This window comes from Sturnus vulgaris, chromosome 10 (genome assembly GCF_052056855.1).
Source record: "Sturnus vulgaris isolate bStuVul1 chromosome 10, bStuVul1.hap1, whole genome shotgun sequence".
NCBI lineage: Eukaryota > Metazoa > Chordata > Aves > Passeriformes > Sturnidae > Sturnus > Sturnus vulgaris.
In genome coordinates this window covers 24617418-24633429 of record NC_142252.1, presented here as the reverse complement: position 1 = coordinate 24633429, position 16012 = coordinate 24617418, and the positions used below count along the sequence as shown (strand labels likewise).

Below are 16012 nucleotides of genomic sequence, written 5' to 3'. Positions count from 1 at the left end.
GCCCCAGCCTCAGTGCAAACAGTCCGTTCTGATGTCTGCAAACTGAGCAGCAAACAGCCACATGTGACAGCACCTCTGTCCCTCAGCACCCGCGCCTGGGGAGGGCACGGGGCAGCTGCAATGGGCAACCAGTGGCCATGGCCTGGAGCAGGGAGCTCTGCTTCCCCCAGGCTGCCAAACCAAGCCACATCGGGGGCTCTGCTACAGACTCGGAAGAGGGGAAAAAAGCAGAATAGAAGGGAAGGTGAAGTTAATTAACCTTTAAAAGTAATGAATGGAGACTGCAGCGCAACAGATGATATGAATTAATTTATTCACCCTCCTCAGGAACAGTCACTTTGCTAAAGAAACATGTTTATCTATTCTGCCTTAAATTATCCTGGTGCAAGTCACCGACAGTGAGTCACCTGTGGGCAGTGAATTGACAGTCTCAAACACCAAAGTGATTTTATGACTGAAAATGATGCTGTTTCGTGCCTCTGAGTTTCAGGTTGATCAATGTTTCTGTTGGTAACGTGGGAACACCTCAGAGCCCATCCTCTGCTGTGCTGGTATCAATAACCTGCCACAGCACAGCCCCACAGCCAGCTTTGCTGGCACTCCCAGGAAAAAAAAAAATCCAGCCTGGGGCTCCTCACAGCTCCCACTTCACTCATGCAAGGAGACTCGGAGCAGCACAGGCTCCCTGAGGCATCAGCTGCTGAAGGAAAGAGGAAAAAGCAGCACACACAGCCCTTGCAGCAAGCTCAGTGCTGGACAGAGCTGGGAAGGTTTCTGCCAGCACGTTCTGCTCACCAGCCCCTGGTGTCCCCAAGTGCTGACCCCAGTGTGGCACTGGGACAGCTCAGTCTCCAGCAAAGCACTGAAGGAGTTAACTCAACAATTCCAGTCTATGCATCAGACTTTTGGGAAAACAACAATTCTTCAGCAAACAGCAACATTTCCCCTAACACCACAACAGTGTTCTGTAGATTTATTGATAAAAAAGAGTAGATTTCATTCATAAGCACCCAAGCCATGAACACTGAGTAGTTAACAAGCACATAACCTAGTTGTACCTGGCCAGCCACATCCTCTGCAGAGCTGGTGAGATGCTGCCCCTGGAGCCATCAGCACCCTCTGAATCCCCAGCAGGGCCATGGCAGGGACACTTCGTGGTGCCCCACTGTGACACCTGGGTCAGGTGGCACTCGGGGCAATCTCCTCAGGACGAGCCAAAGCTCCTCCAGGCTCTCCACCTGCCAAAGCTGCCATGTGCATGTGCTAACTTCTTGTGAGTGCATTTAATGCTGAGACAGACTGAAGCTGTTACTGGAATGAAACCTGGGGATGACCAAGCTCTTCCCAGGACTGATGCCTCCCATATCCACTCAGACCAGTTTGCTGCTCCAGACTAGTTCCTTTACATCTCAGCATTCCAGAGCCTCCACTCCGTGCCTGGACAGCTGCACAGGAGTCCCACAGCAGCACTAATAAGGACATTAAACAGACCAAAATTCTACAGAGGGGACCCTGGCCATGATCCCACCTCCAAGCAGCCAAACCTCAGTGCCAGGGACACCCCAGGACACGCAGGGACAGCAGGGACAGCCCCTCACTGCTCTACAGCCCTCACCAGCCTCCCCACACAGAGATGGCACCACCACAACCAAGGATGACCAAGTGGAATTTGGCCTTGCTCTCACATCTGGATAAGGAAGGGACAGCAGAATGACCTCGAGCAGAACTCCACCCCAGCCACGTTCTCTGGTGTGCAATGTGCTTCTCCACACACACACACACAGAGCCATGAGACTCAAACCTCGAACATGATGCTCTCCTTGCAGGCCTGTCCCCAGCCCCTCCAGGAGAGCTGGCTGCTGTGAATTATTCACTGGGGCCATATCCATTACCTGCTGCACCTGGCAAGGCAGATGCAGCAACACCTGTCCCCCCTCAGCCACCAAAGCTCCTCGGAGAGCTCTGGGTACCTGTGACAGGAGCAGCAGCCTTTGGCACCACAGCCAGCACAGGCAGCCCTCCCTGCAGGGCATCCACAAATAAATAACTCACTTTTGCCTAAAATAGGATCTGGTTTTTATACTATAGCTGTGCCTATTCCCAGGGACTTCCACTAGATAAAAAATAACCACTAAAATCAACCGTGACAGATACAAAGAAAAAAAATGAATCAACTCTCAACACTGCCCTGAAATTTTCTGACATCTTATAATGGGCAAGATGATATTGCAAAGTATGATCAATGACTTTTGGTGGCTTTATTTTTGATTAGTTTGTTTGATTTTAAATTACAGATAATCTTGTCACAAACATTTATTCTGAGCTGCACAATTCTGGCAAGAAAGCTGCTCTGCTAAATGTATTTTCTAAGTGTTTTCTTTAAAAGAACATAATCCAACATCCTTAAGGATGAGCAGAATACAAAAATTAACTTTAATCCACCATGATTTCTCTTTCTCTCTATAGCATTTACTATCTATCCACTTAGAGGCTTAAGCTAATTGCCAATTTCCATTGAGCACTGACTTAAATTGAACAAAATTAGATGTTATAAACTAGAAGATACTGAAGAAAGTTATTCAAGATGTCTTCCTTTTTCATACTATCTCCTGCAATTCTTGGAAAGACATCTTTTATCCAGTGCTTTCATTCAAATTTTACATAGCACTTGCAAATGTGTTATACTATTTATAAGTGCTACTAGAAAAAACTATCAAACTATTCTCCACTAAAAGCCACAGCAAAATTCTCAACAGATGAAAAGGTCAAGAATGTTTTTATTCAAGGCAAACACATTTGCAATAATTTAGACTAACACAGAAGTGCAGTTTGTCCTCATCAAAAGAGCAGTATCTCAAAAACAAACTACACGTTTTCATGGAGAAAATTACTTTCAAGTCCATATAAACCCACCAGGTTTTCTTGTTAAACATTCAGGAATAGACACACCAATATCCATAAACACTGCAATTTACCAATCCCAGGGGTTAAGTTACCTGATTTTTTTCCATAAGCATTTCCAGACACATTATGAGGTCATTCTACGGCAATTCCAAACTCAAACATCCTTACCTTTTTCTGGACTTAAATTTTTATATACTTCAAGGTCTGCCATTAAATTCGTAACTCAGGCATTATTGGCGAGCAGGATGGAAATTCTCCCTTCGGCAAAGGCTCCGTTTGATCTTCGTGCCTTCAGAGCCAGCGCATTTGGAAAGCAATGCCTGGAAGCGGAGCCGGGCACGGCTCCTCAGGATGAGCGAGGACAGCTGGGTGGCCCATAGCACACAGCACAGGTGAGAGAGAGCAGGTAAAGCAGGTAGAGCCGGGGAGCGGCAGCACCTGCGTGCTCCGAGCTCCGTGCCCGCTGTCAGCCAGCGCTGCGAGCTCCGAGCTCCGTGCCCGCTGTGACCCAGCGCTGGGAGCTCCGAGCTCCGTGCCCGCTGTGACCCAGCGCTGGGAGCTCCGAGCTCCGTGCCCGCACTCGCCCAGCGCTGGGAGCTCCGAGCTCCGTGCCCGCTGTCACCGAGCGCTGGGAGCTCCGAGCTCCGTGCCCGCACTGCCCAGCGCTGGGAGCTCCGAGCTCCGTGCCCGCTGTCACCCAGCGCTGTGAGCTCCGAGCTCCGTGCCCGCACTGCCCAGCGCTGGGAGCTCCGAGCTCCGTGCCCGCTGTCACCCAGCGCTGGGAGCTCCGAGCTCCGTGCTCGCTGTCATCCAGCGCTGTGCCCCTGAAATCCCGCGGGCAGCAGGGGCCGGACGGACGGGGATTATTGCCACACTCGGGCTCGGCAGCGGCGAGTGACGCAGGCTGGATGCGGGAGGGGAAATCCAGCCCCGCTCCGGACTAACCCCGGCATGGGCAGCCGGGAGGGGAGAGCCCCCGAGCGCTGAGTGCCTTTGTCCCGGCTCTGTGCCTCTCCTCCTGCCGCTGTCCCGCTGTCCCTAACTCCGGCAACAGCCACCTGCAGGGTCAGGCCAGCTGCAGCACAAATGCACTCGGTTCGGGCTGGGCCATGCCCGAGGAGCAGGAGTTTGTCCTGGTTTAGAGCAAATTTGGGAGGTAACCTCTGAATGGGGTCCCTCGAGGAAAGAGTCAAACAGTCCCTCCCCCAGCTGGTTCGGGGAAATAATTCCTCCGAGAGAAGCGGAAAAAAAAAAAACTCTGCACCTCTTCTCTCCCCCTTCACTCCTGGGACTAGTCTTAAAGCTGCAGAACTCGATATTCAACACCAACAGAACAGAGGATTGGGGACACAGCATCATAAAGCCACCCCGAGACACAGGTGCAGCTACAGAAACCCCCGTGCCCCTGGAGAAACCCTGGGCTGGTTTAAGGCACCCCAGCGCTCCTGGGATCAGGGGGTTTACAGGCAGTGGGGGACAATGGGCAGCAGCATTCAGACTTGCATTAATTGCACTTCCTTACAACGGAGCCCAAGGGCTCGCAGGGCTGGAAAGCACAGCAAGAATGAAGCCAGCTCTCCACATACAATGCTTCACATCTTACTGCGTTTTCTAATTCTTTCCCTCTTCAGCTGGCTCTTCCACTGTGACATTTACATTAGCACACCAAAGGAATTCCCAGCTGTATTCCCAAACATTGTGACAGCAATAAAAGAGACAGAGTTTGTCTAGCACAGGCCAGGAAAAAGTTACACGAGAGACAACGTGACAGAGGAGGAAAACAAAAAAAAAAGCCACTCAAAAAAAACCACTCCTCATAGACAGACCCACATGCCTGCAGAAGTTCAGTGGGATGGGAGATAAGATCCAAGTGGAGCTGACATGTTTTATCTCCTGAGCAATCTTTATTTCTTAGCTGTTGCTAACACAGAGAGCCTTCCCACAGCCCCCAGGACAGAGCTCAGCACTCTGCAGGGTATCCATGGACTATTCCCAGCACCCTGGAACGTGAAACAAGAGCCCAGAGCCACTGCAGGATCCCTGGGCTGCTCTCAGCTCTGGCTCCAATGGCACTGCCAGGCTGGGATGGCAGGAGGTGGCACCAGTGCCACTCTGAGGAGGGAGTGTCACCCACTGCAGTCAGAGCCAGGGAAATGGGGCAGCTCTGGCTCCCAGCTCAGCTCACACGTTCATGGCTGGAATCACCACTCTGAAGTCTCTAGACAGTTACCACTGCGTGTACACAGAAACGATGTGCTATAGCCACAGTGCAACAACAAAAAATAAACTGTCACTGCTGTACAGTTTAATTATTGATATATCAGATTGCACTTGATAATGTGTTAAATGCAAATTACTCACTCCTACTGTTCTGTTAATTATAAGACAAGCTACACAAAAGCACCTTCAACACCACAGCTGCTCTGTAAGAAACCTCATACAAGCACCAATAGATTCTTCATTGTTTTGTCTCTAAAATAAACTTCCTTTTAAAACCAGATGTGCTTAAATGCTACATGCCTCTAGAAATTCAAGCATGTTATATAGGTTAAAAGAACATTACAGCAAACAAATGAAGATGTTCTGTAATTCAGTTGACATATGCCAAATGGCATAAGAAGACCTGTAGGTTTATTCGACTTCCACCCCCAAGAAAAATCAATCCCCATGACAAGTCCTCAGTGTCAAGCCAGGTTTTTGCATGTTTTGCATTTAATCCCAAGGCCTATCAGCTTGCTTGGCTTTTCCCTTGCTCCCAGGGGTCACAGGCTCCTGCTGGGAATGCTCTGCAGAGCCACAGCTCACACAGCTCTAACAGTGATGCTGACAAACGAGCTTTCTGAACAAAAAACTCATTTTCCTTTACCTGTAGTTGACTGACATCAGTGATCACCATCAGACAAGATCTTTTCAGCCATCAGTGCTGTCCCATGGGTATTGCACAGTCCTGGGCTAAGGTCTGCAGGAAAGGTAACAGCCTCACCTCCACTCCTGTTCTTCCCACTCAGGATTTCTGCCCACACCTCACAAGGCTCAGATCACTGGACAGAGACACAACCCTGCAAGTTCTACTGCAAAATATCCATTTTCTAATAAACGAGAATATGATTTAACTAACAGTTTGGAAATTACAGCATCAGAGGAAGGTTCATTTTCTAGCTCATTGGGTTTTCCTTTATCACTGTCAAAATAGCTGGAAACCAGTACAAAGCCTAATTCTGCTAAAGAGCAAGAAAAGCTGATTAGAGAGCTAACACCTCTTACAGGGAATAGATAATGAAATAAGGAGATAACAACATCTTCATAATCATCATCCAAGTGTAATCTTAGATCTGAACTGTGAGACAATCTCCTTGTGAAAAGTCAGCCAGCAATGAATTAAACTTTGTATCAGCTACATGGAAAACTTGTCATTTTTATCAGATTAAAGCTTTTATCAACTCATTTATGGTTAATGAAGACATGGTTCTATGGAAAGCTGAGAAACACACAGAAATGAAAAGGGAAAAATACTTGGCATGAGAACACAACCACCTGAAACATTGTGGGAGACAATCCCACATGAGACTCCTTTCATGAAGAGATCCAGAGACAGACACAACAAAGCAGAGAGAGTTTCTTCAGGCACTTCAGGCCCTTTCTAAATCTAAGTGGACTTTAATACATCAATTCCTTAATGCTCTTCTTGTAAACACATTTCCATTTACATCTGTTTGTCTCAAGGAGTGAATTGTGGACATTTCACCACATAAATCAGAATATGAACCCAAACACTAATTCCTGCACTACTAACTCGTTGTGCTTTCCCAGCATCATTATGAAACTCCAAAAGGCTGAATCCTGCAGCCCACAGCTGGCATCTGTAGCTGTGCCCCCAGCCTGGCACAAGTGTTAATTATACAGCACTGCCCATCAGCAAACGCCAGGCCTGAGGGGTTTGTGCAATCTGGCAAAGCTCTACAACTGCTCCCCCAAAACTCTTGTGCTCCAATAACCAGAACAGCCCATTTGACTGTAAAAAAGGAGAACAGAAGGTATTTGATGTCCTCATTGGGCACAGAAGTCCAAGGTCACTGAAGCAAGGTGAGGTTGTCTGTGGTTTCCTCGTCAGGATGCTGGGCAGCCAAAGCCACCAGCATGTGCCCAGTGTGACTTCAGGACCCGTGTCACCTGCCAGGCAATTCCCTTTCCAAGGTGAAACATCAGGGCAGCACATCCTGCTCCATCCCTGACAGCCTGAATTCCTGCTTCCCTCCAACCACAGCATTCACACCAACCACCACGAGTTTCGGGGTTAATTCCCACAGATGGGCATAAGCACAGATGAATTCCAAAAATCTTACGGAAAAAAATAAAACTGTCAGATGCAATGACAAAAACTGCAATTATCTAGATGCAGTTTTGGCTGGGGAAGTACTTGCCTTGACTGGGAGGCACTGGGAGCCACAGGCAGGGCTGCTCTGTACACTTGGGGTTTTTTCCCCTTTGTACTTTTAGCCCCGACCATCTAGCAGCAAAGTTAAATGGATGTTTGCTCTGACAGCACAGCCATTCCTACATTGTTACTGCCAGCAAACAAACAAAACATGATGCACATTTACAGCTTAAAACCCCTGAAAAAAAGAAAAAAAATCTCTTCTTCCAAGCCTCGAGGGATGCTGTACTTTGCATTTTGGAGCTGCTCGCAAGAGGAAGGAAAGTGGGTTCATCAAGTCCTCAAGGCTATTCCAAACATTTTAATTGCTTGTCTTCTCTGTTCTGCAGAGAGTGCTAAAGCAGCTCACCCCAGCCCCTGTCTCTGGTCTGTTATTCTCTGTGTGCACACACACACACACACACACTGCTGTATCTCGCTGCTGCTGCTGAAGAAAACTGACATTTTTGCTTCTGGGCAGATAAGACTCCCCAGAGTACAAGGCACAGCAGCAACCTCCACTTCTGTAACCAAATATTTCAGACATAAACAGATAAGAATTTTAATATCCTGCAAACGCAGCCATTAGCAGCTTTTCCTAATAAAATTACGAATTTATGAGAGAGCCTTAGGCAATGTGGATGCACACATTACACACAGAAATCTCAGTCAACCCATCAGAGCCCGTGCAAAGCCCCACAGTTGTGTAGCAATACTTCTTGTCCAACAACAGGCAAGTGTCTCAAAGCACCACTCAGAGCCAGCAGGAGCCTGGTCCATGTAGAGCAGCCTTCTCCTGAATGGGGGCACTGCTGCTCGTGTCTGCAGTTCACTGGACACAGAAATTGAGCTGAGATCACAGACAGCTTTCCTTATTTCCCATTAGCCAATACAGTGCCTGATAATCACATTTACAACTTCAGAACAAGGGCACAAACACAATGCTGTAACAGTTTTCCCAAAACTTGTCAATCTCCCACTCAAAATACCTTAGCTTTTCCTGGGCCTGTTTTATACACTCATGGACAATTTTCAACTTGCTCTTGTGCCAGCTTCCCCCATCAGGTCAAATAAGCCTTTTCCTCCCTGAGCTTCCCTTTACAATGCACTCAGAGCCAGCAGTCACATCCCCTCTCAATCTTTGATTTCCCAAGTTAAACAAACCTGACTCATCTCCACTTCTGTACCCTTCTCTCTGTTCCTGAGCTCCCCCTGCTCAAACACTGCCCAGAAGTGCATTAGGCTGGGCTTGTGGCACCAGCACCTTCATCTTCCTCCTGAACACACAAAATTGCATCTTCCTTCAGCTGATCACAGAATTAGAATGCTTTGAGTTGGAGGGACCTTAAAACTCCCTTTGTTCTACTCCTTGCATGGGCAGGGACACCTTCCACTATCCCAGGGTGCTCTGAGTCCCCTCCAACCTTGAACATTTCCAGGGATGTGACATCCCAGGGGCAGGTGCTGTCCTCCTGCTGCAGGGGCACTGCACTGCAACAGGGCTGCAGGCTCAGCTGGGTGCTCCTGCTGCAAGCTGAGCCTTTTTCCTTTGGGGTTTTTATTTTTTGGGGAGGTTTGGTTTTGTTTGGGGTTTTGTTGGTGGTTTTTTTGGTCAGCTTTTGTTTTTTTTACACGAAGCAATTAAACCACTCCAAATAAAACAGAGCTTCAGCATTTTTATTAATGCAGTCCATGAGTTCTTGCATTTAAACTCCTCAGCAGGTGAACAAATGGAGCCTCATCTCAGGGGCTTAAAGCAATGCAGATGCCACAAGGGTGTGAAGGAAACACCAGAGATGAGCACAGCTGGGCAGCAAAATTCCTCTTGTGCACCTCTGCAGACACTTCCAGTCCTTCTAAAGACACTCCTCTGCTTTTCAAGAACACCAACTGGCCCCGGGGGACATTTCTCCCTGGCCTGCACCCGAGGTGCAGCAGTTCCTCCAGCTCACAGGTTCCATTCCAGACAATCACTCCAGAGAGCCCTGATGCCACTGAGCTGTCCCAGTGCTCCCAGTGAGGGTGCACTTGGACAATGTGAGCAGCCTGGAGCACCAGAACCTGCTAATTCCTGGGATATGCACACATCCTTACACCATGCTGTGGGACTGTCACCTCTGTCACTGCCCAGGGGGGAACTCAGCCCCTCCATGCACTCAGAAGCAAAGGAACTATCTCTGCAGGGTCTTGCTTAGGTTAAAGGAGATAAATGGGAAGCCATGATGGGTTCTGTCAGAGAATAACAGTTAATCCGGTCATCAATCAAAGAGAAATAAATTAGGCCATGAAATCTTTCTGGTCTAGGATTGCTGCTAATTATGCCCTGGGCTGTAGATGATTATCACTTTGCAGACTCATCCCTCAATGTTCATGGATTCCTGGAATCTGTGCTGATGGATCATTATCCAGCCTGTGCACCATTAGCAGGATAAAGACAGGGTGCTGCTCTGTGCTGAAACACCACCTCAGGTCACAGAGCATGGACCACACTCTTCTTTCACTATTCTGGAGTAGCAGAGCTGCAAATACACATCCCTGTAGCTGTTCCAGTCACACACTGTGCAGGAGAGCAGGGATGAACAGGCATCTCCCAAACACTGCCACAGTGCTCGGGGGCACCTGGGTGAACACATCCCTTCCACAGGGTCAGAGGGAACTCTGAAGGAACAGGATCCCACCATAACCACTGGGACCACACGAGTGGCCTGATAAATCCCAGTAATTAATCCATTTCATTGGAGAACAGAACGGCTCTGCCTGGAGATGACAGCACTTTCCCTCTAACACAAGTCCCAAATACAGCACACATATGAATTAATGTGACAACACCCCTGACAGACTTACTTACAGAAAGTTATTAACATTCTTCTGGTGTCCCAAACAGAACTAGAAGTGCTCATGGGCAAGGAAAAAAGCAGTACAAGGCAAAACAAGAGTTCTCTCTGAACTGGCTTTCATTAGGAAGATTCACAGACTGAGAAATGATTAATTCTCTCACTAAGCCATTAACTACATTGATGCTGACATAACCACAGTGGCAAAAATGCAGATACAGTTTATTTTACAGTGGGCTGCAAACGTCTCCAGTCCTGACAAACACACTGAAAACAGAACTGTATGTTCTCTGCTTTGAATGAGAGGAGTATTTCTATCTTTAATTCATAGCCATTCCACGCTGCTCTTATTAATAGTGCCATAAATCTGCCCTAAAGTGATGGTTTTTAATTACTGACCTCAGAGGGAATAAAGCATACAAGACCTGGGCCTCTCAGAACAGCATGAGGAAGCCACCCCCTCATCAGACAGAGCGTCCAGCTGTGTGATGGGACCTGCTGCAGCCCCCAGCCCGTGTCACCCAAAGCACAAGGAGCAGCGACCCCAACAGCTGTGCCACCAGCTGTGCTGGTTCTCTGCGGGGCTCGGTGCTCCAGCGAGCCCAGCAGCTCTGCCTGCCCCGGGGGCAGCGAGCACCGGGGCACGGCCGGCCCCAGCAGGTCCAGCCCCGGCAGAACCTGGGGGGATCGGTCGGACCCGTTACCGGGGGGGATCGGTGGGATCCGCTGGAATCGGTCGGATCCATCCCCGGCAGCACCGGGGGCAGTCGGGGGGACCCAGCCCCGGCCACACCGAGGAGATCGGTGGTACCGGGTCAATCGGTCAGACCCAGCCCCGGCAGCCCCGGGGGAGCTCGGTTGGACTCTGCACCGGAGGGGATCGGTGGGACACAGGGCCGGGGAACATCGATGGTACCGGCGGGAGGTGGGTCGGATTGCGGGAAGCGGACGGACCCGGTACCGGGGGGGATCGGCCGGACCCGGTACCGGGGGGTGGCGGTCCCGGAGCGCCCCCTGGCGCCCCCGTGCGGCACCGCCGCAGCCCCGCCGAGCTCCCCCTCCCCGCACTCCCGGGGGTCCCGCCGAGCTCTCCCCCCCCGCACTCCCGGGGGTCCCGCCGAGCTCCCCCTCCCCGCACTCCCGGGGGTCCCGCCGAGCTCCCCCTCCCCGCACTCCCGGGGGTCCCGCCGAGCTCTCCCCCCCCGCACTCCCGGGGGTCCCGCCGAGCTCCCCCCTCCCCGCACTCCCGGGGGTCCCGCCGAGCTCCCCCCCTCGCACTCCCGGGGGTCCCGCCGAGCTCCCCCCGCACTCCCGGGGGTCCCGCCGAGCTCCCCCCGCACGGAGCGGGCACGGCCGGGGCTCGGCCCCGCTGCTCCCCAGGAGATGCAGGCGTGGATACAGAGTGTCGGGGGCCGCCGGAGCAGGAAACACAACACCGCAAACGCAGAAAAACTCGGTAACTCACCGTGGAACGCGCCGTTGTCCGCCAGGAAGTGCCGGCAGTACTGCAGGCAGCTCTTCTTGTCCAGACTCCAGTAACTCATCGTGAGCCAGCTTCCCGCTCACCATCAAAGGCTCGGACCCTGCAAGGAAAACCGGAATGGGTAACTGGGAATTAATTTACACAAAGTGCCTCCAGCTACTGCAAGCACTGTAATTATTTGAGCCCTTTATGGAAAGCAGCCCATTGGCTTCACAAAAAGATGACAATTGTAGTTTTTGGCTCTCCAAACGTGCCCGTCCCCGCGGACACATCGCCTGCTGCACTGGTGCCACCAGCCAGCGACTGCCGGAGTGCTGCAGGGAGCAATTGACCCCTCTGTCACCATCATCCCTCCCCAGCCACCGCAGGCCACTGTGGGCCCTGCAGAGACGATCAATTTATTCCATTCCGTGATGCTGTCCCATATTGAACAGGCTACGGACACGTCCCGCAACGCCACGAAACTATAAATCCTCCCCAAGTGAAGGTTATAGTAATTAAAAAGGTGACTCAAAGGTAATCACCCCTGGTTTCGAGAGCAGAGCAGAGCTGTGAGGACACAGACATTGCCCTGTGGCACTCGGGATGAAATCGCCCATGGACAGGCAGACTGAGCCTGAGGAGGAGCAAAAATAACACTGATGGTGACAGGCAGACACACCAGCATTTCATACTTCTTTGAAGCCATGGAATTCTTAATCTCCTGTCCTGACACCAAATCCTTTCACTGGATCCTCCTTCTCCCTTTGCTATTTTATGAAGTTCAGGTTCTGGTTTCAGCAATCCAGACACCCCTTCCTGTTACAAGCCCACTTTGGTCTCCCGTTTTATCTCCCTCCCACCTTCACTCTGGTCAACCCAGCTGCTTGCTCGCCCACACTTGGCACAAACAACTCCGACTGTCTTTATAACCAAGCAATTCTAGCAGGATGTAAGGACAGTGCTACCCAAATCTCCTCATAAAAATACTGCCAGGGGGTCTTAGTAACAAACCCACCCCCGAACGAAGCATCACAGCACATGAAGTGCTTGGCCTGCAGCTCTGCTGAGGGACACAGATCCATTTCATTCAAAACAAAAAAGGACAACAAATAATGTGAAATCCCAGCCAACGGGACTCCTCTGATCCTTAATGACCAATTTAGCTACAATCATTTCCTGGGGTGCAGGCACCCCAGGCACTCAGCTAACCAGGGAACAGAAGAACCTGGAGAAGTTTTTCCCTTTCTGCAGTAACTCGTGCCTCAGTGTCAATGTTTATTTGACTTGCAAGCATTAGAGACCCACAGGGCAGTCCCAGTGTGACACCCGTGCTGTTCCTGCCCCAGGCTGTGGCTGCACAGCTGGGATTTGCCTCTGTCAGGGGAGCAGGGATGGTCGGGATGCTCTGCTGCAGGTGGGAGCCACAAACACCTCTCCGTGCTTTTGCTCCACCTTAAACCATCCCCAGGCTCCGCTGGGGGGTGTTTTGGGTACGGCCCGTGGGTTGTTTACAATAAAAGTGTGGTTTGCCAAACTTTGGAACCCAAGCAGCAATACCCACTACCTCTGCCAGGCTTCACCTTCTACATTTCCTGCACTTTCGCCCTGGCCACCCCACGAGCTTTCCTTAGAGCCGGCACTAAGGCCGCTCTTCCAGCCCTAATTCGTAAGGCACAAGCTGTTAGTTACTGTTAAAGCACAGGAGTAACACCACAGTCCAGCCTACTGCCAAGAATTTTGCTTTAGGCTACAGCAGCGCAAGAGGCGTCGCGTTTTAATTAAGGAAAGCGTATCAAATATTCACCGCGAAGAATTTGCACACAATAAAAGCAGATCTTATCTCCCGCGCAGCTCCCACGCAGAACCCGGATCACAGGGGAGATTTACAGGGAAATGTGGCCGTGGATCCATCCCTGCAGTGCCTCTGAAAGAGCCCCTGAGCCCCCTCCCCTCCGTCTCGCCCCGCGGCTGATACAATCCTCCTTTGTTCTTGCACAAAGGCTTCTCCCACACCACGGTGGCCCCTCGGAACAAAGGTTCTCCCGGGCACATCAGGGATGAAGGCAGATTCCCGAAGGGGCTGCATCAGCTGACACAAACATCCCACAAGAAAACTCTCCCAAGAAACACCAGCAGTTTTTTGGATAACCCCCGAGGTTATTTACTTTATAGGATTCCAGGACAGCCCAGCCAAGATCATGCCTTACTCTACAGTACAAAAAAAAAGCAAACAAAATCCCAACCAACCCCACACTTGGGCCAAATACCATCATTTCAAAGGAACACGCACTTAGGAACTTAACTGTACACAATTTTGCATCATTTCAATACAGGAGAAAAAGAACATTCTGTCTATGCCAACGACTGAAATGTGGGCTGTACCTGTATCACTTATTTTATACACGCAGAATAAACTATCAGAGTAAAAAGTGCCCATAAAAGCATATAATTAGGTTTAATTAGGACTGTAACTATTTTGGCAAAAAGTTACCAAAATCCTGACCAGATATAAATCTGAGTTCAAAACCAGCTTGATAAAGCAGCCAATTCAGAGAGAGCTGAAAACACTCCTCACTTTTCCACTCTGCAGGTTTCTCAGCTTGGGGTATCATTTTCACAATAAGCAAAATTGCTGCAGGTTCAGCCCTGAGCCTGCCACATTCATTCCAAAAGGTAAAACCTGCCTGAGAGCAGAGATGCTACTGCAGCATCAGGAATCCATCTGCTTTGTATCTGGATAAAGTGCATTAATCTGGAAGTTGAGCAAGCAGTCCATTATGTGCTGTGCAAAAACACAGCACCTTGAGAGAAGTGGATCTGCTATTTTTGCTGATTATTTTCCATTAAACCTGTCAGCTGCCTTATTTTAGTGCTTTGAGCACTGTGTTCCATGAGAGACACTTTTCCAAAGAGCTTTGATTAGTTGCACAGAGCTGTACTTTACAAGAGAGTTATTAATGGAAGGAAATTGATAGTGCTCAAGTTATTAATGGAAGTAAACTGGTATTGCTTGTCATTAATAGAAGTAAGCTGATATTGCTCAAAGTTTGATGCAAGGAAGAAGTTAACTTTACCTATTCACGTGTGTATGCATGAATGAACAGTGCAGATACAGACACATGAACAAATATCTCTTTGTTATCAGAAAGTGGGTAAACTCCTCACAGGCAAAGTTTCATTCTGTACATGCTTTATGGAGTGACTTGAGTGTAGAAGTTGTGGAAATGAATGTGTAAGGTATCCTGGATGCATGTGCCCTGCCTGGGTTGGGAGAGATGCTTCTCACAGCAAGAGGCTCAGCACCAAGGAGAACATCTGACCCCCCATGTCTCACTGTATTCTGCAGGTTCCCCTCTCACACAGAAAAACCCTGTGCCCTGTGCAGGGAATTCCCTCATTCCAGGGAATCACCAGGCTGTCACCAGCAGCTGCAGGCTGAGCCACACTCAAAAATTCTCAGCTCAGGCTGTTGGAAAGGCTCAGCACAGAACTGTCCTGGAAAGCAGCAGCAAAATCCAAATATTTATCTGCAGCGTTTAACCTGGACACTGAGCAGGTCCCCAGTGTGAGGACGGAACAAGCACACGGCCAGGAAGGTGTTTGAGCCTGGGGACAGCTCTCAGAGCAGCTCCTGAGAGAGTTCAGGGGCTGAGCCCGCTGATCCTGCCCCTTCTCCCCTGCCGGTGCCCAGAGCACTTCCACAGTGACAGCAGGGACTCCACCAGACACCAGGGATCATTCCTCAAGGCAGGAATGCAGGACACTGGCACTTCCCTCAGACAAAACCACAGCTCCTTTCAGCAGTTTCAGAGCTCCTACCTACCCAGTGAACACACGTGGGAAGTATGACTTAAAAAAATTGATTCCTTTCCTTAGCCTAAAGTGGGGGATAAAGTTAATGTTCCTGGTAATTAAAGGGAAGTCCAGAAAACACTGAATATTGAGCAGGCTACTGATTTTGGAAGCTTATGCCTGTTAATGACAAATCTTAACATGAAAAATAGTTCTGAGATACTGGGATCTACAGTTGACATAAAAGTATAACAAAATAATAATATTAATTTTTAACAAGGTAAGAAATGAGAAGAGCAATCCGGAGTCACACAAAGGCCACCCCAAGTGTGTGGTGGAAATAATGCTGTGATGGAAATGATGCTGCATTGGCCCCAGCTATGGCCAGAGCCCTCTGATGAGCTTTAGAGATGTCAGCATGGCAGGGAGGACAGACCATCTGGCTGGCACTGAGCAGCAGGAATAGAGCCCAGAGAGAAAGGCTGGGTTCAGTGTGGCAGCTGGGATGGTGCTGGGGGCATGCAGCATCTCTGATGACACCATCTCGTGTGGGCAGCTCCCTCCCAGTCACTGCAAGCAGAAAATAAACACCAAAGGACAAAT

The 16012-nt window shown here is 49.8% G+C and overlaps 1 protein-coding gene across 1 annotated transcript in view; it reads right to left on the bottom strand.

The window, feature by feature from the left end:
• PLCH1 (phospholipase C eta 1) overlaps positions 1-3320 on the bottom strand; it is a 37532-nt gene extending 34212 nt beyond the window's left edge. The window contains exon 1 of the mRNA XM_088171113.1: positions 3073-3320. Coding sequence (XP_088027239.1) covers positions 3073-3115 — 43 coding nt within the window. The 5' untranslated portion in view covers positions 3116-3320. The remainder of the gene's footprint in view (positions 1-3072) is intronic.
• Between the last annotated feature and the right edge of the window lie 12692 nt (positions 3321-16012).